General features: G+C 54.3%; 1 protein-coding gene across 2 annotated transcripts in view; it reads right to left on the bottom strand.

Annotated features, from left to right (window-relative positions):
• SLC35E2B (solute carrier family 35 member E2B) overlaps nt 1–25,440 on the bottom strand; it is a 34,259-nt gene extending 8,819 nt beyond the window's left edge. The window contains exons 1-6 of one of the 2 annotated variants that reach the window (XM_055099313.2): nt 22,335–25,440; nt 6,364–6,832; nt 6,050–6,185; nt 5,449–5,576; nt 1,512–1,632; nt 102–155 (exon numbers count right to left, since the gene is read on the bottom strand). In XM_055099313.2, the coding sequence (XP_054955288.1) occupies nt 102–155; nt 1,512–1,632; nt 5,449–5,576; nt 6,050–6,185; nt 6,364–6,685 (761 nt within the window). In that variant the 5' untranslated portion in view covers nt 6,686–6,832; nt 22,335–25,440. The remainder of the gene's footprint in view (nt 1–101; nt 156–1,511; nt 1,633–5,448; nt 5,577–6,049; nt 6,186–6,363; nt 6,833–22,334) is intronic. The other variant, XM_008959388.5, reaches the window with a different exon arrangement.
• Between the last annotated feature and the right edge of the window lie 1,232 nt (nt 25,441–26,672).

Below are 26,672 nucleotides of genomic sequence, written 5' to 3'. Positions count from 1 at the left end.
CAGGAAGGGAGTCAGGCCTGTGGGGTGTTCTGACTCTTACAGTGGGCAGGAAGTCCTCTTCGTCTTATGACTTGGAGATTTCACTGACGAATAATACTTACGAGAACCTGTATTTGTCCCCGCTGAGCAGCTTTTTTGAAAAAACATTTTGCAAACTAGAATAAAGAAAAGAGGTTATGCATCAATACTAGTCCTCGGCACGGAACATCAGGGGGACAAGGTGTCTGCGCTCACACGGAGCGATGGCGACAATGACCAGACCTCAGTGGTGCCCGCCACCACGCCTGGCTACTTTTTGTATTTTTAGTAGAGATGGGGTTTCACCGTGTTGGCCAGGCTGGTCTCCAACTCCTGACCTCAAGTGATCCACCCGCCTCAGCCTCCCAAAGTGCTGGGATTACAAGTGTGAGCCACCACGCCCAACAGATTTTTTTTTTTTTTTTTTGAGACAGAGTCTGGCTCTGTCGCCCAGGCTGGAGTGTGGTGGCGCAATCTCGGCTCACTGCAAGCTCCGCCTCCCAGGTTCACGCCACTCTCCTCGGCCTCCCAAGTAGCTGGGACTACAGGCGTCCGCCACCACGCCCGACTAATCTTTTGTATTTTTAGTAGAGATGGGGTTTCACCATGTTAGCCAGGATGGTCTCGATCTCCTGACCTCGTGATCCACCCGCCTTGGCCTCCCAAAGTGCTGGGATTACAGGCGTGAGCCACTGTGCCCAACATATTTTTATTTTTACTTCTATATTATTCAAAATCTCACCACAAACCTGTTTTGATTATCAGTAATAATGATAAACTCTCAGACACCAGTGGTGGTGTCTTTTCCTTTCTTTCCTCAAAAGCAGGAAAAGCCTAGAAGCCGGTCATTCTCAAAGGGCAGGTTTTGCCAGGGCTGGAATGTGGCCATTAACAGCACGGCAGGGAGGTGGACGCCCAATTCTGGGTGAATCTGAACGGTCCCCGAAGTGCAGCGTCCACCGCTCTTCTCTACCGAGTGACAAAGACGTAAATAACAGGGCCCTCTCCTCTGGGACCCTGCCACGCGCTGTCCTCGCTGTGGGAGTCGGCCTCTCATCCTTCCTGCCATCGTGACACCAGGACACAGATGGCCACCAAGGAAGCAGAGGATCCGCCTGACCTGGAGGCCGCGCAGCTCCCAAACAGGCAGAACCTGCCGCTGGGGGACTGTCCCTGCTCTGGCAGCTGCATGAAGACACACTGAGCGAGACACACTGCTGAGCGTATCTGCGCATTTCAGCATTTATCAGCTAACCGTGTCTCCATGGTTAGCATTTTAAGTACCAAGACCGTCCATCCTGAAATTTCGGCTTATTTTTTAGAAACTTACCTTCCGGGGATACCTGTTGTTTTGCTCTTTAGGAAAGGGCAGCATTGGACGCACCTGCTTTGGCTCACGGGAGGAATTCTCAGCTCACCTGAGAATCCGCACACCCAGACGCAGGTGAGCACCGGGTCTCGTCCCCCTCACGCCCACCTTCTCTGTGACTCACCAGTCCATGATGTTGGTGGACAGTGCGGCCGAGAACCCCAGGACGTTGAAGCTGATCTCAGTGGCCGTGCACAGCGCCAGCCCGCCCATGACTGGGATGAGGGAGAGGTTGACCAGCAGCCCTGGCGAGAGGACAGCCCCTGTGAGTGGCTGACCCGCCGGGCGGACGCTCCCTCCCGAGGGCCAGGCTGTTTCCATCCCCTCTTATGAAAGGAACGGATGCTTCCTTCAATTCAAAAACAATACTTGTCAGTTTCTTCACATTGTGAGATAAAGCAAATCAAAGTCCATGTCTGCGAATAAGTCCCGTCCCCATGGCAAAGGTGCCGCCTTTCACTCTACATGAGATGCGTCCCCCAGAGACTGAGCCCCAGCCATGGGCAGGTGAGCCACAGAAACCTTCCTGATTCTGTGAACGCTCCTGTGAAACGGTGAGTGTGAAGGAGATGGTTCCCAGGGAACTGCGGAGAAAGAGGCCCTGTGGGCCGGGAGGGGGATGCCCACATTGAGTTTATGCTTTTCTGTTTCCTTCTGAAATGTAACAAAAAACTTTTACGTGAAGGATTTTAAAAAAATCTATGGAACACCGCTCACACCTGTAATCCCAGCACTTTGGGAGGCTGAGGCAGGACGATCACTTGAGCCCAGGGGTTCAAGAACAGGGCTGAGCAATGGTGAGACCCCACCTCTACAAACAATACAAAAATTAGCTGGGTGTGTGTCCCGGCTACTGGGGAGGCTGAGGCTGCAGTGAGCTGTGACCATGCCACTGCGCTCCAGCCTGGACAATAGAGTGAGACCTTGTCTCAAAAGAAGAAAGAGAAACCTGAGACAAGTTAACGTGGGAAACCCACAGATACGGCCCAGTCGAGACCCTGGCGTAGCAGAGGGACCTGAGTCTGTGCGGGGAGGCTCCAGCCAGAGGGGCGTCCTCTCGTCTGCCGTCACCTGGTCTCGGCCTCTGCTGGAAAGTCTGGTTGAATCACGGACAACATTTATGAAAATTGTAGAGAAAACTGGAGACTGTGAATGCCGTTTCACCCTTCAAGGAGGGCTTGCTGCTGCTGTTGACATGCAGCTGGGGTGCCATAGACGCCTATATCCAGCACCAGATTCCTATCTCAGTTGAAGGTCTGGCATCTGGGGGTCCCCATGGTGGGGCGCCCATTCCAGCTTGTGCCCCTCCAGCCCCAGGAGACTGCTGTGCTCAGAAACCATCAGCAAATGCACCGGGGAGGGTGGTGCCTCTTAAGACAGAGTCACTTCTCTGGGCTGCCAGAGGCTCCGGAAGCTGGGTGCCTCAGGCCCTGGCAGCTCCATCACTCTCCAACGCCTCCCCCACAGACTTCTTTTTGCTAAATGGTATCAAGATTTTCTCGTTGTTGTCAGCAAGAGAGTTGGTTTTCTAACATCTCATCGACCATGGCTGGAGATCAAATTGATGTTTTAAACTTGCTGGAAATAAACGGCTCCTTTCTTGCATGGCTCGATGCGCAATAAGGTTCCTCTATGTCATTTTGTTTACGATTTTTAGGATTGCTTTTTAAAGCCGGACACGGCGGCTGATGGCTGTAATCCCAGCACTTTAGGAGGCCGAGGCAGGAGGATCACTTGAGGTAAGGAGTTCAGGACCAGCATGGGCAACACAGCGAGACCCCATCTTTATAGAAAACACAAAAATGAGGCCGGGGGTGCTCATACACGCACTGAGGGTTGACCCTGCTGTTCTTGCCTTCTTAGATTCTTCTGGAGCTGGAGATGAACTCGGACCTCAAGGCCCAGCTCAGGGAGCTGATTATTACAGCAGTGAGGGAAACTGAAGTTGGTGGTGGTGAGAAAGTTATCATGGGCAGGTGCAGCAGCTCACGCCTGGAATCCCAGCACTGTGGGAGGCTGAGGCGGGCAGATCACGAGGTCAGGAGCTCAAGACCAGCGTGGCCAACATGGTGAAACCCCATCTCTACTAAAAATACAAAAATTAGCTGGGTGTGGTGCCACATGCCTGTAATCCCAGCTACTCAGAGGAGGCCGAAGCAGGAGAATCGCTTGAACCCGGGAGGCAGAGGCTGCAGTGAGCCAAGATTGCGCCACTGCACTCCAGCCTGGGCAACAAAGCGAGACTCCATCTCAAAAAAAAGAGGGCCGGCTGTGGTGGCTAACACCTGTAATCCCAGCACTTTGGGAGGCTGAGGCGTGCGGATCAACGAGGTCAGGAGATCGAGACCATCCTGGCTAACACGGTGAAACCCAGTCTCTACTGAAAATACAAAAAATTAGCCGGACGTAGTGGTGGGCGCCTGTAGTCCCAGCTACTCAGAAGGCTGAAGCAGGAGAATGGCGAGAACCCGGGAGATGGAGCTTGCAGTGAGCCGAGATCGTGCCACCGCACTCCAGCCTGGGCGAGAGAGCAAGACTCCGTCTCAAAAAAGAAAAAAAAAAAAAGAAAAAAAAGAGGAAGTTATCATAATCTTTGTTCCTGTTCTGCCACTGAAATTATTACAGAACATCCAAGTCTGGCTAGTACGTGAATTAGAGAAAAAGTTCACTGGTAAGTATGTTGTCTATTGCTTAGAGGAAAATTCTGCCTAAACCAACTCAAAAAAGGTGTACAAAAAATAAGCAAAAGCGTCCCAGGATCCACGCTCCGACAGCTGCGCACGTCGGAATCCTCGAGGACTCGGTCTTCCCAGGTGAAATTGTGGGCAGGAGAATCCGCGTGAAATGGACACAGCAGCTCACAAGGGTTCATTCGGACAAAGCCCAGCAGAACAACGTGGAACGCAAGGTCCAAACTTTTTCTGGTATCAATAAGAAGCTCACAGCCAAGGCTGTTAATTCTGAATCCCCAGAGTTCCAAGTTTCAATTGTTAAGAAAAATGACTAACGTATACTCACAGTGAAAAAACAAAAAGACACACAAAATACAAAAATTAGCTGGGCATGGTGGCACATGCCTGAGGTCCCAGCTACCCAACAGGCTGAGGTGGGAGGATTGCCTAAGCCTGGGAGGCCGAGGTGGCAGTGAGTCGTGACCTCGCCACTGCACTGCAGCTTGGGCGACAGAGCAAGACCCTGTCTCAAAAACATAAAACAAACAAACAAACAAAAAAAAAAACGGAGTTGACTTTTAGGCTTTGATTTTGTTATAATCACCTAAACGTGTGTGCGGGTCTCAAGTGCATGTGGGGCAAGCCCAACCCCACCCTGGACCCTCGGCCTCCTCCCGTCCCCAAAGGCAGACAGACACTTCCCTCGGCCTTAAGATCTTGTCGTTTCTTAAATAAGCGAACATGTGTGCACCCCCCCCACTCCGTTCAAGACGCCGCGCTCTGTGGGCGCCTCTGCTCTTCGCTGGTTTTCATGCAGCCACGCTGGGTATGCGACATGGGGCTGACATGTCGCTGGAAATCACCTGTGAGTCATTAAGAGGTGGGAGAGGCAGGAGCCTGGGTTGCAGCTGAGGTCAGGGGCTGGGGCCCAGGACAGGCCTGTGGTGGCGGGTGCTGGGGAGGCTGTGGGGTGCTGGCACAGGAGGGCCCACGGACCAGGAGCCACAGCCGCCTGTGTGGTGCTGGCCGAAGGCGGCCCCCGCCCGTCCTCTTCGGATCAGTGATTGGCACCTGCAGTAATCTTGCTTGCCAGGAATCTGCCCAGCCCCCACCTGTCTCCCCACCCAGTTAGGGTCACGAGACACAACCCTGCCCGGACCTCTGCATGCCAGTGTGAGAACACCTGGCAGACACCAGGCTCCAAGACACCCCCGCACACGTGACCGTGGGGAAAACGTTTCAGGAGAGAAGTGAAGGCACTGCCAGTGTGGGCACCACTCTGAGTGGTCCTCGCAGCAGAGCCCCATGGCAGGCAGCAGAGACGGGCACCACGGATGGAGGCCTGGGATGGTGGGGCGCAGGAGGAGGGGCGGGGCCCGGGGGCCTCACCTGTGTACTCCCCCAGAATCATCCGAGACATGATCACCGTGAAGATGGGGGCGGAGCTCTTCACCGTCTCAGCAAACGAAACCGCCACATTTTTCAGGCTGACCAAACCCAAAACCACAGTTGCAAACCTAAAAATGAGCCAAAAGCACCATCACCTTAGAACGAGTCTGTCTGCCTGCACCCACCGGGCAGGCTCTCCAAGGGGCTCGCTCGGTCGGCTGGCACGTCGGCCCCTCTCCGCCCACCTCCTCATCACCAACATGGTGCCTGGACCCGCTTCTGTGACGCTTTAGGTCGAGCCCCCAGGAAATGGCACTGCGTCCAATGGGAAGTGACTTCTGCCACCCCTTGAAAACGTCCCAGAGACAAGGAGGCACCCTGTCCTGAGACCACCAGCCCGGAAAGAAGCTGACTGAACACACGTGGCAGTGAGAGCCACGAAGCCACATTCATTTGGTGTCCTGAAATCTGGACGGCCCTGGTGCTTTTATAAAGTCTGCACTGAAAACTCACCAGCCAGCAGCGTCCCCACTCTAGTAACGAGAGGGACTTTACATTTGAAGAAAAAGAGACACTCAACCAAAACCAGGAGATTCTTTACCTCATCAGACCCACAAACAGCATCGTCATAAGGAAGTTGGGTGGGTAGGAAAGCCGGGCCTTGTGCTGATATAAACAGCAAGGAACGAGGGTTTTCACACACCCGATAACCGTGGTGGACAGCATCTGCACCGCACCTGCGGGAGGGAGGGGGCCGAAGACAAGAGGGAGAATCACCCCTCCCGTGCCTGCAGCGGGCTCCACCCCCGGCCTCCCATCCTGACCTGGGCTCCCCCGGCCCTCCCGGGTGGTTGCTGGCTGCTCCCTGTGGGGTGGCAGGTGGCCGGCTTCCACCCTGCCCGAGCCGCCGCCTACCTAGCATGCTGGGCTCGCCTCCCAGCAGGGACAGGATGTACTTGTTGAGGAAGAGCGTGCAGAAGCTGAAGAAGAACCACAGCGTGAGGTAGAGCAGCGCCCGCGAGCTCCACACACCCAAGTCTGACTCAATGACCGTGGTCTCCGTGATGGTGACGGTGAGTACGTTCTCATCTGCACCGCCGTCGCTCTTGGCAAAAACAATCTTCTCACTTCGGTGACCAAACAGAGAGCCCCAGCTGAGAGGCGACCTGCCTTTCGGCTTCTCTTCGGAGCCAGGAACGAGCTCTTCCAGTGCCGGGGTTTTCACCGAGGACGACATGCTGAAGCCACAGCCACGAACGATTTTACCTCCAGGCTGGGCAGCATGGGTCACCGTGACCGCCCGGGGGTGGGGCCGCAGCAGGGACTCCGGGCGCCAGGAACGAGGCCACCAGGGCCTCTCCCAGGCAAAGCGTAGAAACAGACGCTAAAATATTAAGAAAAGGAAACACATCACCCGTTTTGAACATTTAATGTCCTCAAAGGTTTCAACCACCAATTTAAAATCACTTTGAAAATGCAATTGGGCCGGGCACGGTGGCTCACACCTGTAATCCCAGCACTTTGGGAGGCCGAGGCAGGTGGATCACCTTAGGTCAGGAGTTCGAGACCACCCTGGCCAACATGACGAAACCCCGTCTCTACTAAAAATATAAAAACTAGCAGGGCATGGTGGCCGGCACCTGTAATCCCAGCTACTCGGGAGGCTGAGGCAGAAGAATTGCTTGAACCCAGGAGACGGAGGTTGCAGTGAGCCAACATGATACCACTGCACTCCTGCCTCAGCGACAGAGTGAGACTCTGTCTCAAGAAAAGAAAAAAAGAAAATGCAATCGTTCACTGTCCAAAGATTTTTAGCAATTGAATCCCGTTTTTCTCTGCGCGTGTTGGCGGATCCTTGCTCTTGAGAGACGGTCTCCTGGCACACTTGACTGTCGTCCTGGCAGACCTGGGGCTGTGGGTCCTTCACGCCCTGCCTGGCAGCTGCACCTTCTCGATGGGCTTTGTGGCTGCCGCTGCCGGGTGCCCAGGACTAATTCCATGCTACTTTCTTTTTCCTTTTTTTTTTTTTTTTTTTTTTTTTGAGATGGAGTATTGCTCTGTCGCCCAGGCTGAAGTGCAGAGGCGTGATCTCGGCTCACTGCAAGCTCCGCCTCCCGGGTTCTCGCCATTCTCCTGCCTCAGGCTCCCGAGTAGCTGGGACGACAGGCGTCCGCCACCACGTCCGGCTAATTTTTTGTATTTTTTTTTTTTAGTAGAGACGGGTTTTCACCGTGTTAGCCAGGATGGTCTCGATCTCCTGACCTCGTGAACCGCCCACCTCGGCCTCCCAAAGTTCCATGCTACTTTCTAGACAGACTCCGTGGTATAAAACCACACTTACACCCGCTTCACGCTCAGGCGACTGTGGCTTCGGGGCGAGACACCCCCTCCCTTCCCACGAGCTCCAGGAAGGTCAGAACAGCCGTTTCCTCCTGAGGTCCAGTGGGAATCATCCCCCCAGCTGGGGCTTTGCACAGACGCCACTGTGACTCCACAGCACCGAGACCCCACCGCCCCCAGGTCTCAATCCCAGCGCTCAGGCAGCCCGATTTCCTGTTTCTCACACCTGGGTTTCTCTTCCTGCTTCGGGGGCGGCTGTGCATCTGAAGGGGCGCCCATCCTGTCTCACCAATGCGCTCTGGGAGCGTGTGGTGCCGGCCGTGCTGTCCGACCCAGTACCCCTCCTCGTCTCGCTTCTCCCCCGGGAAACTGGGGTTCCCACCTCATTCATGACCTCCTTCTGTGTTTATGTTCATGCACTTGCGTGCGTGCCATATGTATACATAAATATTCTGTGTTCACACTGAGGGATGCACGCCACCCCCTCCCCCATGAAGACCTCGCCTGGGTGCTCAGGCCGGCCTCTCCCCCAGCTCACCTGCCCAGCAGTGCTCAGAGGTGCCTGAAACTTGGCCTCCCCATACCCAGGAACAGGCGCTTCTGCCCTCTCCCCAGTGGTGGCAATGCCAGGGCCTCTGCAGCCTTCCTCTCTCTCCTCCCCTCCCCCTGCTGTGTGTGTCTGTGCACCCAGGTCTCCCCGTCTGCCCATCACACCGCCAGCTCAGTGCCACCCAGACGCTCCCAGGCCACCCATGTGTGCCCTGACCCCTCGGTGCACCAGGACAGCTGCCTCCAAGGGCACCCCAGGCCTCAGTGAGGAGAAGGCCGACCCCTCCACCAGTTCCCACAGCCTCGGAATAACAAAGGACTCATCCACTCCTCGGGCCACTGACAGTGCCAGATCTCCACAAAGACACCATTCCCTTCTTCCTGTTCAGCAGCACAGTCCCACTGCTTTGCCTGGGGTGACAACAAGCTGGGAGCTAAACCTCCATGGGCTGCAGCCTCCCTGGAGCTAGGACTGGCTGGGCCCTGAGCCAGGGAGCTAGGAGACTTTGTGCCAGTTTCCCGGACTGATGGGCCCTGGCTGGGGGTGGAGCAGCTACCTGGCTTTCCTGAGGTGAAAATCCAACAACAAAGGGTGCGGCAGAGCAAAAGGACAGAGCACTCGGGACAGGGCTCCGCAAGGCAGGGGTGGAGCTCATGGCAGGCGTGGATCTCACTCCCCACCTCACTAGGCCTCACGGCCCTTGACCTCTCCCTCCCACCTCGAAGGCTGCCCCCTGGCTGGGGACGCTGTCACAGCACCTGCTACACAGGCTCTGCCACCACCAGCGAGTTTCTAAAACCAAATTCATTTACATGGCAAGGAGGCCACGCTCAAGAAACCCCTCCAGGAGCAAGGAACAGCACGTGGGCTCGGGCGTGTGCAGACGACGCCAGTCACGTCCCACCTGACGTCGAGGCAAACCTGGAATTCAAAAGGCAAGCATCTCCCTCTTGCCAGAACAGTCTGTCCACTTAGTTTCCCTCTGAGAAACTCACAGCATCCCAGGCAAAACTGCTCCCCGCAATGAGGACCCCCATTCCCCTTCTCTGCTGACACTGTGCTCCAAGAAGCCTGTGGGACCCACACAAGCAACCCAGTCCCCACCCTAATGTTTGCTCACAATTTGTGGAAACAAAAAAACAGAAATCACACTTCACTGACGCTGCCGTTCTCTGTACATCAAGAACTTAAGGTTCTGGGCCAGGCGCGGTGGCTCACACTTGGAATCCCAGCACTTTGGGAGGCCAAGGTGGGCGGATCACCTGAGCTCAGGAGTTCATGACCAGCCTGGCAAACACAGCAAAACCTCGTCTCTACTAAAAATACAAAAAAAAAAAAAAAAATCAGCCGGGCGTGGTAGCTGGCACCTGTAATCCCAGCTACTCGGGAGGCTGAGGCAGGAGAATCACTTGAACCTGGGAGGCAGAGCTTGCAGTGAGCTGAGATCATGCCATCACACCCCAGCCTGAGCGACACAGCGAGACTCCCGTCAAAAAAAAAAAAAAAAAAAAAATGCTGGGCGCGATGGCTCACACCTGTAATCCCAGCACTTTGGGAGGCCGAGGCGGGTGGATCATGAGGTCAGGAGTTCAAGACCAGCCTGACCAACGTGGAGAAACCCCGTCTCTACTAAAAATACAAAATTAGCCGGGCGTGGTGGATGCCTGTAATCCCAGCTACTCAGGAGGCTGAGGCAGGAGAATCGCTTGAACCCGGGAGGCGGAGGTTGCGGTGAGCCGAGATCACACCGTTGTACTCCAGCCTGGGCAACAAGAGTGAAACTCCGTCTCAAAAAAAAAAAAATTTTTTTTTAATGTAGCCGGGCATGGTAGTGCATGTCTGTAGTCCTAACTACTTAGGAGGCTGGGTTGGGAAGACTGCTTGAACAAGAGAGGTCAAGGCTGCAGTGAGCCGTGATTGTGCCACTGAACTCCAGCCTGGGCAACAGAGCAAGACCCTGACTCTAAAAATTAAAAAAAAGTTAAAAAAAATTAAAAGAGCTTAAACAAGAAGCCGACTGCAAACAAAGGCCTCTCCGTGCAGCTGCGCTGGGACGCGGGTTCTCTGTCCGATCACTGCACAGCAGCCCACTGGACAAATGGACCCATTCTGGCAAGAAGCACTTGGGACGGGCTACTAGGAGCATCCTCGTCTGTGTCTACGTGCAGGAGTGGAACTGCCCAGCCCTGGGACACACATGCTGAGCCCCAGCCAACGTCGCACTGACCTGTGCTCCCACAGCCCTGCCCCGGCTCGGTGTGGGTGACTGTCCCGTCCCTGCAGTTGAGCCCACGTGGTCCTGGGGTCTCCATTCCCCTCCTAATCTGCAGGACTTTACTACCATGAACCGTCCTCACCCCCAGCATCCCTGTCCCCACAGCTCCAAGGCCGCAGGAGGAGGCGATATCTAATCTTCCCCCCACGTAAACACCTGTCCCTGCGTAAATGCCTGAGGCTGGCTGCTTATTCTTTTTTTTTTTTTTTTAGACGGAATCTCGATCTGTCGCCCAGGCTGGAGTTTAGTGGCATAATCTCGGCTCACTGCAACCTCCACCTCCCAGGTTCAAGGGATTCTCCCGCCTCAGCCTCCCGAGTAGCTGGGATTACAGGCGCCCGCCACCACGCCCAGCCGCTTCTTATTCAAACACTGGGAGCTCCACGTCAGACCAGTGAAGTCAGAGAATCCTGAAGTCCAAGTTCTCAGCTCCTCAGCCAACTCAAGGGCAGCCAGGCAGGAGCCACCCCTGCAGAGGCACCCACGGTTCGTTCCTGTCACTGACTGTTCCCAGGCTGGAAATTCCTGACGGTACAAATGCAAACAGATTCCAGCCTGAAACTGTCTAGTGAGACCTTTCTTTCCTTTTCTTTTTTTCGAGATAGAGTCTCGCTCTGTCAGCCAGACTGGAGTGCAATGGCATGATCTTGGCTCACTGCAAGCTCTGCCTCCTAGGTTCACACCATTCTCCTGCCTCAGCCTCTGAAGTAGCTGGGACTACAGGCGCCTGCCACCACGCCTGGCTAATTTTGTTTTTTTTGTATTTTTTTAGTAGAGACAGGGTTTCACCATGTTACCCAGGATGGTCTCGATCTCCTGACCTCGTGATCCACCCACCTAGGCCTCCCAAAGTGCTGGGACTACAGGCGTGAGCCACCGCGCCCGGCCTCTTTTCTTTTCTTTTTTGAGAGGAACTCTTACTCTGTCGCCCAGGCTAGAGTGCAGTGGCACAATCTCAGCTCACCGTAGCCCCCACTTCTTGGATTCAAGGGGTTCGCATGCCTCAGCCTCTCGGGCAGCTGGAATTATAGGCATGCGCCACCAAGCCTGGCTAATTTTGGTACTTTTAGAAGAGATAGGATTTAGGCCGGGCGTGGTGGCTCACGCCTGTAATCCCAGCACTTTGGGAGGCTGAGGCAGAGGCAGAGGGATCCCGAGGTCAGGAGATGGAGACCATCCTGGCTAACACTGTGAAATTCTGTCTCTACTAAAAATACAAAAAATTAGCCAGGTGTGGTGGCGGGCGCCTGTAGTCCCAGCTACTCAGGAGGCCGAGGCAGGAGAACGGCGTGAACCCGGGAGGTGGAGCTTGCAGCGAGCCAAGATCCCGCCACTGCACTCCAGCCTGGGCGACAGAGCAACACTCTGTCTCAAAAAAAAAAAAAAAAAAAGAAGAGACAGGGTTTCACCATGTTGCCCAGGTTGGTCTCCATCTCCTGACCTCATGTGATTCGCCCGCCTTGGCCTCCCATAGAACTGGGATTACAGGCATGAGTGACCGTGCCCAGCTGGGTGCAACCTTTCAGAGGTCATGCAGGTGACAGGGAGCGACAAAAAACAAGAAGATAAAGCACTTCGCCGAGGGTGACTTGGGTCACAGAGGGCCAAACGGTCCCGGGAAAATGGGTGGGCTCTTCACACCTTCTCATAGAAGTCTTGGAGGTGGGTGTTTAATGAGCATTTTTTGTTAGTAGCAAAACAAGACAAAGCAAACACCAAAAGAATGCCAACCTACGTGCCTGTCAACAGTAGAAACAAACACCATATTGATGGAGCTGAAGCTACGATGGAAATGAGGGGCTCAGTCCCAGTGTCAAAGGGACGGACCCCAAGCCCAAACCCACCGGAGCGGGGGAAGACTGAGGGACGAATCACAGACAGAAATGCGCGACTCGGCTCCACCATGCGCTGTCAGCTGTGCGGGAAGCACCACGTGTAGAAATAAAAGCATGAAAGTGCCTGAAAGAGGGAATTCCAGCACGTGCTCCTCTCATCTCGGGGACGGGCCCCAGGGGAAAGCAACAGCACCTTCAGGTGCTGGAACCCAGCTGAGCAGCCAGGGGGTCCGGGGTCCTCCCTAAGTAGTTGTGAGAGATCACAGCCCGGGGTCCTTCCTAAGTAGTTCCGAGAGTTCAAGGTTTACATGGGGGAGGCCGGGCTTGGTGGCTCACGCCTGTAATCCCAGCACTTTGGAGGCAGGTGGATCACTTGAGGTCAGGAGTTCGAGACCAATCTGGCCAACAAGGTGAAACCCCGTCTCTACTAAAAATATAAAAATTAGCCAGGTGTGGTTGTGGGCACTGTAATCCCACCTACTCAAGAGGTTGAGGCAGGAGAATTGCTTGAACCCTGGAGGTGGAAATCGCAGTGAGCCGACATCGAGACATTGCACTCCAGCCTGGGGGACAGAGCGAGACTCTGTCTCCAAAAACAAACAAATAAATAAACAAGCAAATAAATAAAGTCCTGTGAGGAATGCACAGTTTCTCTGCACTCCCACATAACACTTCCCACAGGAGATGTAGGTTATTTCCACGTTGAGCAATTCTCCACAGACACTAGCTGTGTGTCCTCTGGTTCAATTCCCTCCCAAAGCCGTCCCCCTTGGGAGAGTGCCAGGTCCCCCGCGGCGAGGGCTGGATCCCACAAGACTGCCCCCTCCTCAGATGCTGGTCAGGCTGTGGGCCGTGCTTCTGACCGGCAGCTATAAATCGGGGTTCCCACGACACCCTCCTGAGGATCAATGAGTTTGACAGGACTGCCCTACAGAACTGCAGAAAGCACTTACGTGAAAAGAAAACAGAGGAGCAGCCGGCCGCAGAGACGCGCAGGCAAGGCCTGGGCAGGTGCTGGGTTTCAGGCCCTCTCTGGGCGCCACCCCCTGCCCCCAGCACCACAATCCGAACACCATCCCACTCTTTCATCTCTCATTCACGGGTTTTTACAGCGTTTAATCTGGGTGGGGCTCAAAGCTCCCAGCCTCCAATCCTGGGGTCACCTGGTGTTCTGGCGACCAGTCCCCCCTACCCCCGCTCTCCAGGGGCCCACCCCCTGCCTCATCAGCATAAGCTCAGGTGTGATCAGCATAAGCTCTGGGGTGATCTGAACCACTCCTGTCACTCAGGAAATTCCAAGGTTTCGAGGAGCTTCTGTGCCAGAAACCAGGAACAAAGACCAAACACATTTCATATCAGAGCACAAGTGCAAAACATCATGGTCGGAAACTGGGTCTCAGAGTCCTCCAGGTGCAGGTGCCTGTTCAGACCAGAGACCACAAAGTTGTAAGTCAAACCTTCATGTTTGGCCAGCGGCGGTGGCCCACACCTAGAACCCCAGTACTTTGGAAGGCCGAGGAGGGAGGATTGCTTGCTGTCCACTCACGTCTGGGGCACAGCCCAGGAGACCCGTGGGCCGCAGGGTAGACACTTAGCAGTTGTGAGACGCTTGCCCCAGTGCACTGTCTTTTCAAGGCCACTGACATCTCCACAGACAGCCCCCAGCCCGTCCTTTGGCTCTTAATGTGCCTCATCCACCTCCGCGTGCTGACACCCACATCAGTGACATTTGGGCTAAGCCGCCTAACGCAGAGTGGCTATAAGCGCGCTGAGCCGCTCGTGAAATTCAGACAACCCCACCGGAAGTGAGAGAGAGGACGGCTGTGAGCTCAGGGCAGCGTTTCTGCTGAAGGCGTTTGCTTTCCCACCATCATAAAGTCAGAAAATCACAACTCAGACCATGGTAAGTGGGGACCACCCACAACCCAAGTGGGCCTTGGAAATTAAGAATAGGAGGCCGGGCGCGGGGGCTCACGCCTGTCATCCCAGGAGGCTGGGCACAGTGGCTCACGCCTGTCATCCCAGCACTGTGGGAGGCCGAGGCGGGTGGATCACAAGGTCAGGAGATTGAGACCATCCTGGCCTACATGGTGAAACCCCGTCTCCACTAAAAACACAAAAATTAGCTGGGCGTGGTGGTGGGTGCCTGCAGTCCCAGCTACTTGGCAGGCTGAGGCAGAAGAATGGCGTGAACCTGGGAGGCGGAGCTTGCAGTGAGCCGAGATCGCGCCATTGCACTCCAGCCTGGGCAACAGAGCAAGACTCCGTCTCAAAAAAACAAAACAAAACAAAAAAAAAACAGGACAGCCAGCGGGTGCAGTGGTTCCCACCTGTAATCCCAGCACTTTGGGAGCCCAAGGCGGGCAGATCACCTGAGGTTGGGAGTTCGAGACCAGCCTGATCAACATGAAGAAACCCCGTCTCTACTAAAAAAATACAAAATTAGCCGGGCGTGGTGGCGCATGCCTGTAGTCCCAGCTACTTGGGAGGCTTAGGCAGGAGAATCACTTGAACCTGGGAGGTGGAGGTTGCAGTGAGCCAAGATTGCGCCATTGCACTCCAGCCTGGGCAACAAGAGCAAAAACTCTGTCTCAAAAAAAAAAAAAAAAAAAAAAGTTGGAGCATTTTTTGCCCAGGTGTGTTGGTTCATGCTTGTAATCCTAGCACTTTGGGAGACCGAGGCAGGAGGATTGCTTGAGCCCAGGAGTTCAATACCAGCCTGGGTAATATGACGAAACCTCATCTCTACCAAAAAAGTACAAAAATTAGGCCTGGGCATGGTGGTGTGCGCCTGTGTGCCCAGCTGAGGTGGGGGGACTGCTTGAGTCTGGGAGGATGAGCCTGCAGTGACCGTGATCTCACCACTGCACTCCAGCCTGGGCGACACAGTGAAACGTTTTCTCAGAAAAAAAAAAAAAAAAAAGAAAAGAAAAAAGAAATACAGGAAGGATATACCCAAGAATAAGGAGACTCTTCAGTGACAGGGCAGGCAGGAGTGCAGTGCAGTGAGGTGGGGGCGGCTCCAGGTCTGACTTTCGGAACCATGAAAATATGTCGCTTGCTTAAAAAGCAAAAATAATTAAATCAACAAGGGTAGGGGAAAAGGGTCTCTGAAATGGAACACGAACACGAATGCATGAACCACACCACAGATCAAACAAACGACACAATCACCCTGAGGGGAGAAGCAGAACAAGCCCCGGGAACTCGGGTGCATGGACGCTGGATGTGGGTACGCAGGTGATGGACACAAGGGCTCCAGACACACAAGCAGCTCCAGACACAGGAGCTCCAAACAAATACCGAGTTCTAAACATGCTTTTTTCCCTTTTCTTTTCTTGAGACAGAGTCTCGCTCTGTCGCCCAGGCTGGAGTGCAATGGCGCAATCTCAGCTCACTGCAACCTCTATCTCCCGGGTTCAAGTGATTCTCAAGCCTCAGCCTCCTGAGTAGCTGGGATTATAGGCACCTGCCACCACGCCCAGTGAATTTTTGTATTTTTATTTCATTTTTTAGATGGAGTTTCACTCTTGTTGCCCAGGCTGGAGTGCAATGGCACGATCTTGGCTCACCACAACCTCCGCCTCCCAGGTTCAAGCGATTCTCCTGCCTCAGCCTCCCGGGTAGTGGGGATTACATGCACGTGCCACCACACCCTGCTGATTTTGTATTTTTAGTAGAGACGGGTTTTCGCCATGTTGGCCAGGCTGGTCTCGAACTCCTGACCTCGTGATCTGCCCGCCTCGGCCTCCCAAAGTGCTGGGATTTACAGGCATCAGCCACTGCGCCCAGCCTCCCTTTTCTTTTTTTTTCTTTTTTTTTTTTTTGCTGACTCATGGGTTAGAATTCCGGATTGGGCAAATACACAAATATTTTGTACATGACGGGAGGCAGATTTCATCATGTGAGTGAAGCGAGATGCAAACACGAAAGGAAGTCCTTCAGGGCAGTCTTGTAGTGAAAAAATAAAAATAAAAATGAAAAAAAGAGGCTGGGCACGGTGACTCACGCCTGTGATCCCAGCACTTTGGGAGGCCGAGGCGGGTGGATCACCTGAGGTCAGGAGTTCATGGTGAAACCCCATCCCTAGTAAAAATACAAAAGTTAGCTGGGTGCAGTGGCATGCGCCTGTAATCCCAGCTACTCGGGAGGCTGAGGCAGAAGAATCACTTGAATCTAGAAGACGGAGGTCGCAGTGAGCCGAGATCGGGCCACCACACTCCAGCCTGGGTGACAGAGACTCTGTCTCAAAAAAATAAAAAGGCCAGGCACGGAGGCTCACGCCTGTAATCCCAGCACTTTGGGAGTCCAAGGAGGTCGGATCATGAGGTCAGGAGATCGAGATCATCCTGGGTAACACTGTGAAACCCCGTCTCTACTAAAAATACAAAAAATTAGCTGGGCGTGGTGACGGGCACCTGTAGTCCCAGCTACTCAGGAGCCTGAGGCAGGAGAAGGGCAAGAACCCAGGAGGCAGAGCTTGCAGTGAGCTGAGATTGTGCCACTGCACTCCAGCCTGGGCCACAGAGTGAGACTCCGTCTCAAAAATAAATAAATAAATAAATAAAGAGAAGAAAGAAGATGGATGGAATGACCCCCGTGGTGTTGGCCTGTGAGGGTGCTGTCGGGCCAGAGCGCACGGGCTTTAACAGACGGGTGGACGGGCGACACGCACGCACACACACACCCCAACACAGCACATCTGCCCAGAGACAGCTACACCTGGACAGCGCGCTCCCAGCGCCCTAACCTTGGTTTCTAAATATCATTCTCCACTAAAGGGGCTGGGCGCAATAGCTCACGCCTGTAATCCTAGCACTTTGGGAGGCTGAGGCAGGCGGATTACCCAAGCTCAGGAGTTCTAGACTAGCCTGGGCAATGCGGCGAAACCCTGTCTCTACTAAAAATACAAAAAATTAGTCTCTACTAAAAAAACAAAAAATTAGGCCGGGCGCAATGGCTCACGCCTGTAATCCCAGCACTTTGGGAGGCCGAGACGGGCAGATCACGAGGTCAGGAGACCAGCCTGGCCAACATAATGAAACCCCATCTCTACTAAAAATACAAAAAAAATTAGCCAGACATGGTGGCAGGCGCCTGTAGTCCCAGCTACTTGGCATGCTGAGGCAGGAGAATCTCTTGAACCCGGGAGGCGGAGGTTGCAGTGAGCCTAGATCGGGCCACTGCACTCCAGCCTGGGTGATGGAGGGAGACTCCATCTCAAAAAAAAAAAAAAGATTAATCCTGGCGGGTGCCTGTACTCCCAGCCACTTAAGAGGCTGAGGCATGAGAATCGCTTGAACCCGGAGGTGGAGGTTGCAGGGAACCAAGATTGCACCACTGTACTACAGGCTGGGCAAAGAGCGAGACTGTCTAAAAAACACAACAAAACAAAACAAAAAATAATAATAACATATATCATTCTCCACAAAGCCAACCAGGCTTCTTTGAAAAATGACTGACTCTCGGGCTGTGGTGGGAAAGACACCAGAGGAGCGGTCATGTTGGCTGCGCCGAAAGTTTGTGCTCTAGGAATGAACTCAGGGTTGGCCGAGGGAGGGCGCAGGGGGCTTGAAAGGCAGAGTACACAACACAGTAAAGGATCAGAACCCCCAGTAAAACAACAGCCCACAAGGCCATGCTGATGAACGAATGGCAAAGGAGGGGAAGTCTTTCTTCCCAGCACAAAGTCAATCCATGATCATCAGAGTGACGGAATGAGAAGCCACCATCTGGCAACCATCACGATCATCATCACAATCACGACGAGTCACCAAGAGACTAAAACTACTGAGTAAAAGCTTAGAAACGGCCGGGCACGCTGGCTCACACCTGCCATCCCAGCGCTTTGGGAGGCTGAGGTGGGCGGATCACAAGGTCAGGACATCGAGATCGTCCTGGCCAACACAGTCAAACCCCGTTTCTACCACAAAAAATTAGCCGGGCATGATGGCACGTGCCTGTAATCCCAGCTACTCAGGAGGCTGAGCCAGGAGAATTGCTTGAACCCAGGAGGCGGAGGCTGCAGTGAGCGGAGATCGCGCCATTGCACTCCAGCCTGGGCGGCAGAGCGAAACTCTGTCCCAGAAAAAAATAAAGCTTAGAAACAAGAGGCTATGTAGTCTCGAGACAGATCCAGCCCTATGAGGCACATGTCAATCACAGAGGGAAAGCTATGCACGCACAAAGCATGTGTGAATCACAGAGAGAAAGCTATGCACGCACGATGAGTAGAAGACAAACACGTCCTGCAAGGAGACGGAGGCGCAGGGAGGGGGCGGCAGCTGTCCTCCCAAGACATGAGGACTTCTAGTTCAGTCTGAGACCTTGGTGCAGGGCTGGGCGAGTAAACAAATGCAAAAGAATAAGGACCTCGAGGTCGGGCGCGGTGGCTCAAGCCTGTAATCCCAGCACTTTGGGAGGCCGAGGTGGGCGCATCACGAGGTCAGGAGATTGAGACCATCCTGGCTAACACAGTGAAACCCCGTCTCTACCAAAAATACAAAAAAATTAGCTGGACGTGGTGGTGGGTGCCAGTAGTCCCAACTACACAGGAGGCTGAGGCACGAGGATCGCTTGAACCTGGGAGACGGAGGCTTTAGTGAGCTGAGATTGCACCACTGCACTCCAACCTGGCTGACAGAGCGAGACTGTCTCAAAAAAAAAACAAACAAACAGGTCTGGTGTACGCAGAATGGAGGCACCATGAGTTGCTGAAGAAGGAAACTTTATTCAGTCTATGATACCAGGACAGTTGTCCATGCTGCCAGGCAAAAAGAAAAACTGGATTCTGATCTCATTATCAGTAGACAAACGGCGACAATTAGTAACACTGACACAGCCCTGACTGTGCTGCTGGAGGGTCCAAAGCACTCTCTGCACAGCGGTGAATCCCCACAAGAGCCCTCTGGGGAAGGTGCTGTTATCACCCACGTGAGACACACGAAGGAAAGACACGGCTTCGCAGCAGCAGTGTCATGATTCGAACCCAGGCGGCCTGCTCTTATGATAAACTTAAATGTGTAAAACTTTATGCTCAGGAAAATATAAGAGAATGTCTTCCTGACCCTTTTTGGGGTAGGACAATAATTTCTCTAACCAAACCCCAAAAGCATGAGCCATTAAAAAAAGGGTCAGGTGGACTCACTTGGCTAAATGAAGAATTCTGTTTCACCAAAGTACACCACAAAGTGGGCCGGGCGCAGTGGCTCATGCCTGTAATCCCAGCACTTTGGGAGGCCAAGGTGGGCGGATCACTTGAGGTCGGGAGCTCGAGACCAGCCTGACCAACATGGTGAAACCCTGTTTCTACTAAAAATACAAAAATTAACCAGGTGTGGTGGTATGCACCTGTAATCCCAGCTACTCGGGAGGGTGAGGCAGGAGAATTGCTTGAACCCAGGAGGGGGAGGTTGCAGTGAGCCCAGACTGCGCCGCTGCACTCCAGCCTGGGCAACAGGGTGAGACCCTGTCTCAAAAAAAAAAAAAAAAAAAAGGCCAGACTTGGCTCACGCCTGTAATCCCAGCACTTTGGGAGGCTGAGGTGGGTGGATCACCTGAGGTTGGGAGTTCCAGATCAGTCTGACCAACATGGAGAAACCCCATCTCTACTAAAAATACAAAGTTAGGCGGCATGGTGGCACATGCCTTTAACCCCAGCTGCTCAGGAGGTTGAGGCAGGAGAATCACTTGAACACGGGAGGCAGAGGTTGTGATGAGCCAAGATCGCGCCATTGCACTCCAGCCTGGGCGATAAGAACAAAAACTCTGTCTCAAAAAAAAAAAAAAAGAAACAAAAAAAATATATATATATATACATACCATAAAGTGAAATCAACAGCCACAACCTGGGAAAAAATACTTGCAACATGGCAAAGGATTAATATCCAGAAAGTATAAAGAATTCCTACAAACCAATTAGAAAAACAGGCAAAAAAAAAAAAAAATGTTGGCGGGGCATGGTGGCTCATGCTTGTAATCCCAGCACTTTGGGAGGCCAAGGCGGGCAGATCACCTGAGGTCAGGAGTTCGAGACCAGCCTGGCCAACATGATGAAACCCCGTCTCTACCAAAAATACGAAAATTAGCCAGGCGCCTGTAATCCCAGCCACGCAGGAGGCTGAGGCAGCAGAATCACTTGAACCTGGGAGGCGGAGGTTGCCGTGAGCTGAGACTGCGCCTGCTCCAGCCTGGGTGACACAGCAAGACTCCGTCTCAAAAAGAATAGAAAAAAAAAAAAACCAAAACAACATATTTCACAGAGAAGAATTTATGTTTTTGGAGAAGGAGTTTCACTCCTGTCGCCCAGGCTGGAGTGCAGTGGTGAGATATCAGCTCACTGCAACCTCAACCTCCCAGGTTCAAGCGATTCACAGAGGACAATTTCTAAAAGACAAATAAGAAGTAGGAAGGGTGCATGCTCCTTCTCTACTGCCCTGTAACAGTCATTCCACACTTACCACCTCAAAACAACAAATGCTTTTGATGTTGGCTCCTGTGGGGCAGCAATCTGCAGGAAGCTTAGCCAGACACCTCTGGCTTAAGGTCCCTCCTGAAGCTGCAGTCACACCATGGACCAGGGCTGTGACCTCATCCGAAGGCTCAACTGGGGCTGGGGCCCACCTCCGAGCTCACTCAGGTGGACAATGGCTGGGTTCAGTTCCTTGCTGGCTATAGGTGGAAAGGGCCCCCACCAGTTTCTTGCCAGTTTCTCCACAGGACGCCCCACAGCCTGACAGGAGCTTTCATCCAGCAAGCTCATCAGGGAGTGGGAGAGAGCAGCCAGGACAGGAGCCCAGGCCTTTCTGAACCTCATCTCAAAAGTGACATCCTTCCCTTCCACTGTCTGGGCACAGCTCCCCGGGTGGAGCCCGAGGACTAGAAGGAAAAGAAAACTTGGATTTAAAATGGGATAAAGCCATAGGAGCTGCTCGTCCCACCACAGGAATCTCGACGCCGGGTTACTGACAAAGCGTCACTTTGCACCTCGTCCAGCTGTGCAGACCTCTCCTAGCCAGGCCCCTGCACCAGAGGTTAAGAATCCGTGCCCCTGGTCAGGAAGTCCAGATGGGTTCAAACGGCCAGCAGGGAATTTCAGGCAAAATGTGTCCCAAATCTTCAAACCATGCCCCGGAACTCAGACCTCCCCCTGGGAGTTCGTCCAAAGGAAACCACCTGCAAGAGGCTCAGGCTGCAGGGCACACTCCGCTTCCAAAACCCGGAAGCTGGAGACCACACAAGTGCCCAACGCCAAAGGCACCCCGTGGAGGGACGCCCTGTGCGCCCCCGCCCAGGTGACCCGCTGCGCCCTACACATCTTCACCAGGAAACATCTGTTATGGATGTGGACGAAGCGCAGCCTGCACTCCCAGATCCGCTCATTTTCGTTCTGCCCTCCGTTTTACGATTCGCCTACACTGAAAATGCGTGAGTGGAGTGGAAAGCCTTCCTACTCCTGCCTCAGCGACCCCCTCTAAAATACTGCCTCGTTTGGCCTGAAAATGTGATTTGCAGGCTTCCTGAGCAAAGTAGATTTCACTCCATTAAAGAAAAAAAAAAAAGGCACCGAACGGGGCTCGGCTGTCGGGAGTTTTGTTTTAGTTTTTTGCGTGTTTTGTTTTGTGTTTTTTTGTTGTTGTTGTTCTTTTTGCGGCCACGCACACCGCGTTCCCGGGCTTCAGAGCGTGGGGGTCGCCGTGGACTCCCGGACGTGAAAACGCTTAAAGCCAGCTGGGAAAACCCCACCAGCGTTTTCCGCGCACAGCGCCAGCCATAGGAAAGGACCCCCAGGAGCGAATCCGGGCAGGGAAACCCCGGACGCCCGCACACTCAGCATCAGTACCGGCACCCAGCACCCAGCACCGAGCACCGAGCACGCAGCACCGACCTCGCAGCACCCGGCACCGATCACCGAGCAGAGCACCCCGCACGCAGAACCCACCGACAGCCTGATGCAGTCTCCGCCGCAGGCATAGCGCTAGGCCCCGGCGCCTTCACAACAAAGGGACGCTGGCGGGCGGGGCCTGAGAGGCGCGCGGTGGAGGGGCCGGGCGCGAGGCCGCGGAGACAGCTCGGAGCTCGGCACTGGGGAGTGGCACAGCGCTGGCGGATGCAGGTGGGCTTCACGGGGCGCTCGCGGGACCGGAAATGACGCGCAGAACCCTGCATCGGGCTCCTCGCTGCCCCGCGGGCGCCGCTCCTCAGTGCCCCAGAGCCGCGGAGCCGGGGAAACGCGCCGCGGCCCACAACGCCCCCGCGGCTGCCCGTTGGTTCCGCCCGGGCCGTTCTACTCCAGGCAGACGGGAGGAGAAACACGGCGCGCTCAGCGTCCCCTCCCCCGTTGGTTCTGCTCGGGCCCTTCCACTGCAGGCCGACGGGGGTGGAAACACGGAGTTTTTTTTTTTTTTTTAAGGTCTAGGGTAACACGGGGCTTTTAAGTGCCTCTCCGCGGCCGCCTGGTGGTCCAGCCCGGGCCGTTGCAGTGCAGCCACACGGGGAGGGACACGGCGCGCCGAGTGCTCCGGGCGGCCGCACGTTGGTTCTGCCCGGACCGTTCCGCTGCAGGCAGAGGGAGAGGAAGACGGTGCGCGTAGTGCACCCCCGCGGCCCGTTGGTTCCGCCGGGGCCGTTCCACTGAAGGCAGAAGGGGGGGAACCGTGGCCCCCCCCCCCCGCGGCAGCCCGTTGGTTCCGCCCGGGCTGTTCCACCAGTGGCACTTCAGGGCGGGATCGGCCAGTCTGTGGAGGCAGCGGCCTCTAAGCCCCGGAGGGTTTACTGCCCAGGTTTGGGTTCCAGGAATAAGAAATCCACTGAATAGGCTTAATTTAGAAGACACAAAGGCGCCTCCTGGCGGAAGTGGCCACGCTCCGCCCAGCCTGAGGGAAAGCTTCTCTGACAGCTGGGCCCGGAGCTGCGGGGGGCGGGGCCGCCGCGCGGGGTGAGGACTCGCCTCAGGGCGCTGATTGGCTTGTGGCGCGCTCCGGGGCGGGGCCTTCGTATCCAGGCTGGCGTCGGGGCTGCTGCGGGACATCCGGAGCAGACACCCGCGGGCGCGCCTGCGGCCCCGAGGACCCCCCGGCTCCGGAGCTTCGTCGAGCGTTTTCCTAGCGTTACTTTCCCAAATAATTTTCAGGAATGAAGTTACGGCTAAAGGGCTCTTTAGAGATTACTTTTGGGCCGGGCACGTTGGCTCACGCCTGTAATCTCAACACTTTGGGAGGCCGAGGCCGGCGCATCACGAGGTCAGGAGCTTGAGAGCAGCCTGGTATGGCCAACGTGGTAAAACGTCGTCTCTACTAAAAATACAAAAATTGGCCGGGCGTGGTGGTGGGCGCCTGTAATCCCAGCTAGTCCGGAGGCTGAGGAAGGAGGATCACCTGAACCCGGGAGGCGGAGGTTGCAGTGAGCCGAGATGGCGCCACCGCACTCCATCCTGGGCGACAGAGCGAGACTCCCTATCAAAAGAAAAAAGAAAAGATTACTTTTGGCCGGGCGAGGTGGCTCACGTCTGTAATCCCAGCATTTTGAGAGGCTGAGGCGGGCGGATCGCCTGAGGTCAGGAGTTCGAGACCAGCCTGGCCAACCTAGTGAACCCCCACCCCATCTCTACTAAAAATACAAAAAAAAATTACCCGGGTCTCGTGGCGCGTGCCTGTGGTCCCCGCTACTCGGGAGGTTGAGGCAGGAGAATCGCTTGAACCTTGGAGTCGAAGGTTGCAGTGAGGCGAGATAGCGCCGCTGCTCTCCGACCTGGGCGACAGTGAGAGACTCCATCTCATAAATAAATAAATAAATAAATAAATATTACTTTTACGTTTTGTTAAACTTCCACTTGTTTTTGTTTCCGTTGCATGAACCTTCGTAAAGCTTCAGGAGGCTGATGGCAGCCTCCTTCCCCAGGCTTCCCCGTGGCGCCCGCAGCCGGGTTGGGCCAGAGGCTGGGACTGTTTCCTCCCGTGGGGTCTTTGGTGGGGATGTCCCCAGAGGAGTGGGGCAGGAGGAGGGGCACGGAGCGCCCCCGGGAGCCAGTCAGAGCGCAGCGATGGTGTCTATGGTTCCAACCACTCGGGAGGCTGAGGTGGGAGGATGGCTTGAGCCTGGGAGGTCGAGGCTGCAGGTGAGCTAGAATCACAGCACCACACTCCAGCCTGGGCGACAGAGTGAGACCCTTGTCCCACAAAAAAAAAAAAAAAGGCTGGGTGCGTTGGCTCGTGCCTGTAATCCCAGCACTTTGGGTGGCCGAGGCGGGCGGATCACGAGGTCAGGAGATCGAGACCATCCTGGCTAACACGATGAAACCCCGTCTCTACAAAAAATACGAAAAAAAATTAGCCGGGCGTGGTGGCACGTGCCTGTAATCCCAGCTACTTGGGAGGCTGAGGCAGGAGAATCGCTTGAACTCAGGAGGCAGAGCTTGCAGTGAGCCAAGATTGGGCCACTGCACTCCAGCCTGGCGACAGAGTGAGACTCCGTCAAAAAAAAAAAGGAAGAAAGAAAATTATAAAATGAAGTGAAATTAGCGCAGTGGAGTGCCATCTGCTTGGTGCCTGAGTTCACTATCCACACGGAGTTCATAAATTTGAGAGCAGTTTACAAAGTAGATTCTCCTACTTTCCAGGAAACCCAGAAATGTCTGGTGATTTGCCCACCAGTCTCGGCTGTTGTGGTCAGCAGGGCCGCTGTAGTATCCAAATGATTTCAAAAGCAGATTTATAAAAAGTACTCCTTTTTTTTTTGAGATGGAGTTTTGCTCTCATCGCCCAGGTTGGAGTGCAGTGGCACGATCTCGGCTCACTGCAACCTCTGCCTCCTGGGTTCAAGTGATTCTCCTGCCTCAGCCTCCTGAGTAGCTGGGATTACAGATGTGCGTCATCACGCCCAGCTAATTTTTATATTTTTAGTAGAGACAGGGTTTCGCCGTGTTGGCCAACATGTTCTCCATCTCCTGACCTTGTGATCTGCCCGCTTCAGCCTCCCAAAGTGCTGGGATTACAGGCGTGAGCTACCCCACGCCCGGCCTTTTTTTTTTTTTTCTTTGAGACAGAGTCTCACTCTGTCGCCCAGGCTGGAGTGCAGTGGCGCGATCTCGGCTCACTGCAAGCTCCACCTCCCAGGTTCAAGAGATTCTTCTGCCTCAGCCTCCCGAGGAGTTGGGATCACAGGCACCCGCCACCATGCCCAGCTAATTGTTTTGTATTTTTAGTAGAGACAGGGTTTCACCGTGTTAGCCAGGATGCTCTTGAACTCCTGACCTCATGATCCACCCACCTTGGCCTCCCAAAGTGCTGGGATTACAGGTGTGAGCCACCGTGCCTGGCCTCTCAAAGTTTTTATAGCAAAGCCTTACATTTCATGAGGAACCATGCATTTTATTTTATTTTTGAGATGGGGGATCTCGCCACTTTGCCCAGGGTGGGCTCAAACTCAGGGCTCTCTGGCCTCAGCCTCCCGAGTAGCTGGGTCTGCAGGTGGCCATCACCGTGCTGGGCCTGGGGTGTGCATATTAATGATTTTGGAATAGTGTCTGGAAGCCTGTGTGCCTTCCTCTCTTCCTCTCCCCAGAAGGACCTCCCACCTCATCCTCCCAAAGTGTTGGGATTATAGGCGTGAGCCACCCTGCCCCACCTCTCTTTGCTATTTTGCCTGGGAGGAGTGTATTAATAATTTTAATTTTACATTTCTTTGATTATGTTCTAGTTTGATTATTGATCATTTACTTCTTAGCTATTTATATTCTTCCTTGAGTCATCGGTTTCTGCCCTTTGACAATTTTTCTATGAATGTTTTGTGTCGATTATATGAGCTTTGTCTGTATTGAGAACATCCACGCATTGTATTATTGCAACTGTTTTCCTAGTTGAGAACATCGACCTGCTGTATTATTGCAAATGTTTTCCTGCTTGCATGTAGTCATTTGTTGTGCATATTAATGAATTTCTATCCACATGACGCCGGAAGGGGATAGAGTGGGTGGGGAGGAAGAGGGAAGGGTCCCCACCTGGAGACCCAGCCTGCAGGCCACTCAGCCACCTGCGCAGAGGTAGGGGAACAGCAGCCGCTCATGCCCCTGCAATTTGTCCTCATCAGCAGGTGGGGAAACTGAGGCCGGGAGTTCTCCAGGCCAAGGTCACTCACGGGCAAGTTCCCGCAGCCTTTGCACCCTCCATACACGTCAGGGCCGCTCATGCTTTCCTGGGCCCTTCACTGGTTTGGAGGAACCGTCCTG

Source organism: Pan paniscus, chromosome 1 (genome assembly GCF_029289425.2).
Source record: "Pan paniscus chromosome 1, NHGRI_mPanPan1-v2.0_pri, whole genome shotgun sequence".
In the NCBI taxonomy this organism is placed as follows: domain Eukaryota; kingdom Metazoa; phylum Chordata; class Mammalia; order Primates; family Hominidae; genus Pan; species Pan paniscus.
Note: the sequence above shows the minus strand (reverse complement) of the source record. Positions and strands in the feature narration are given on the sequence as shown.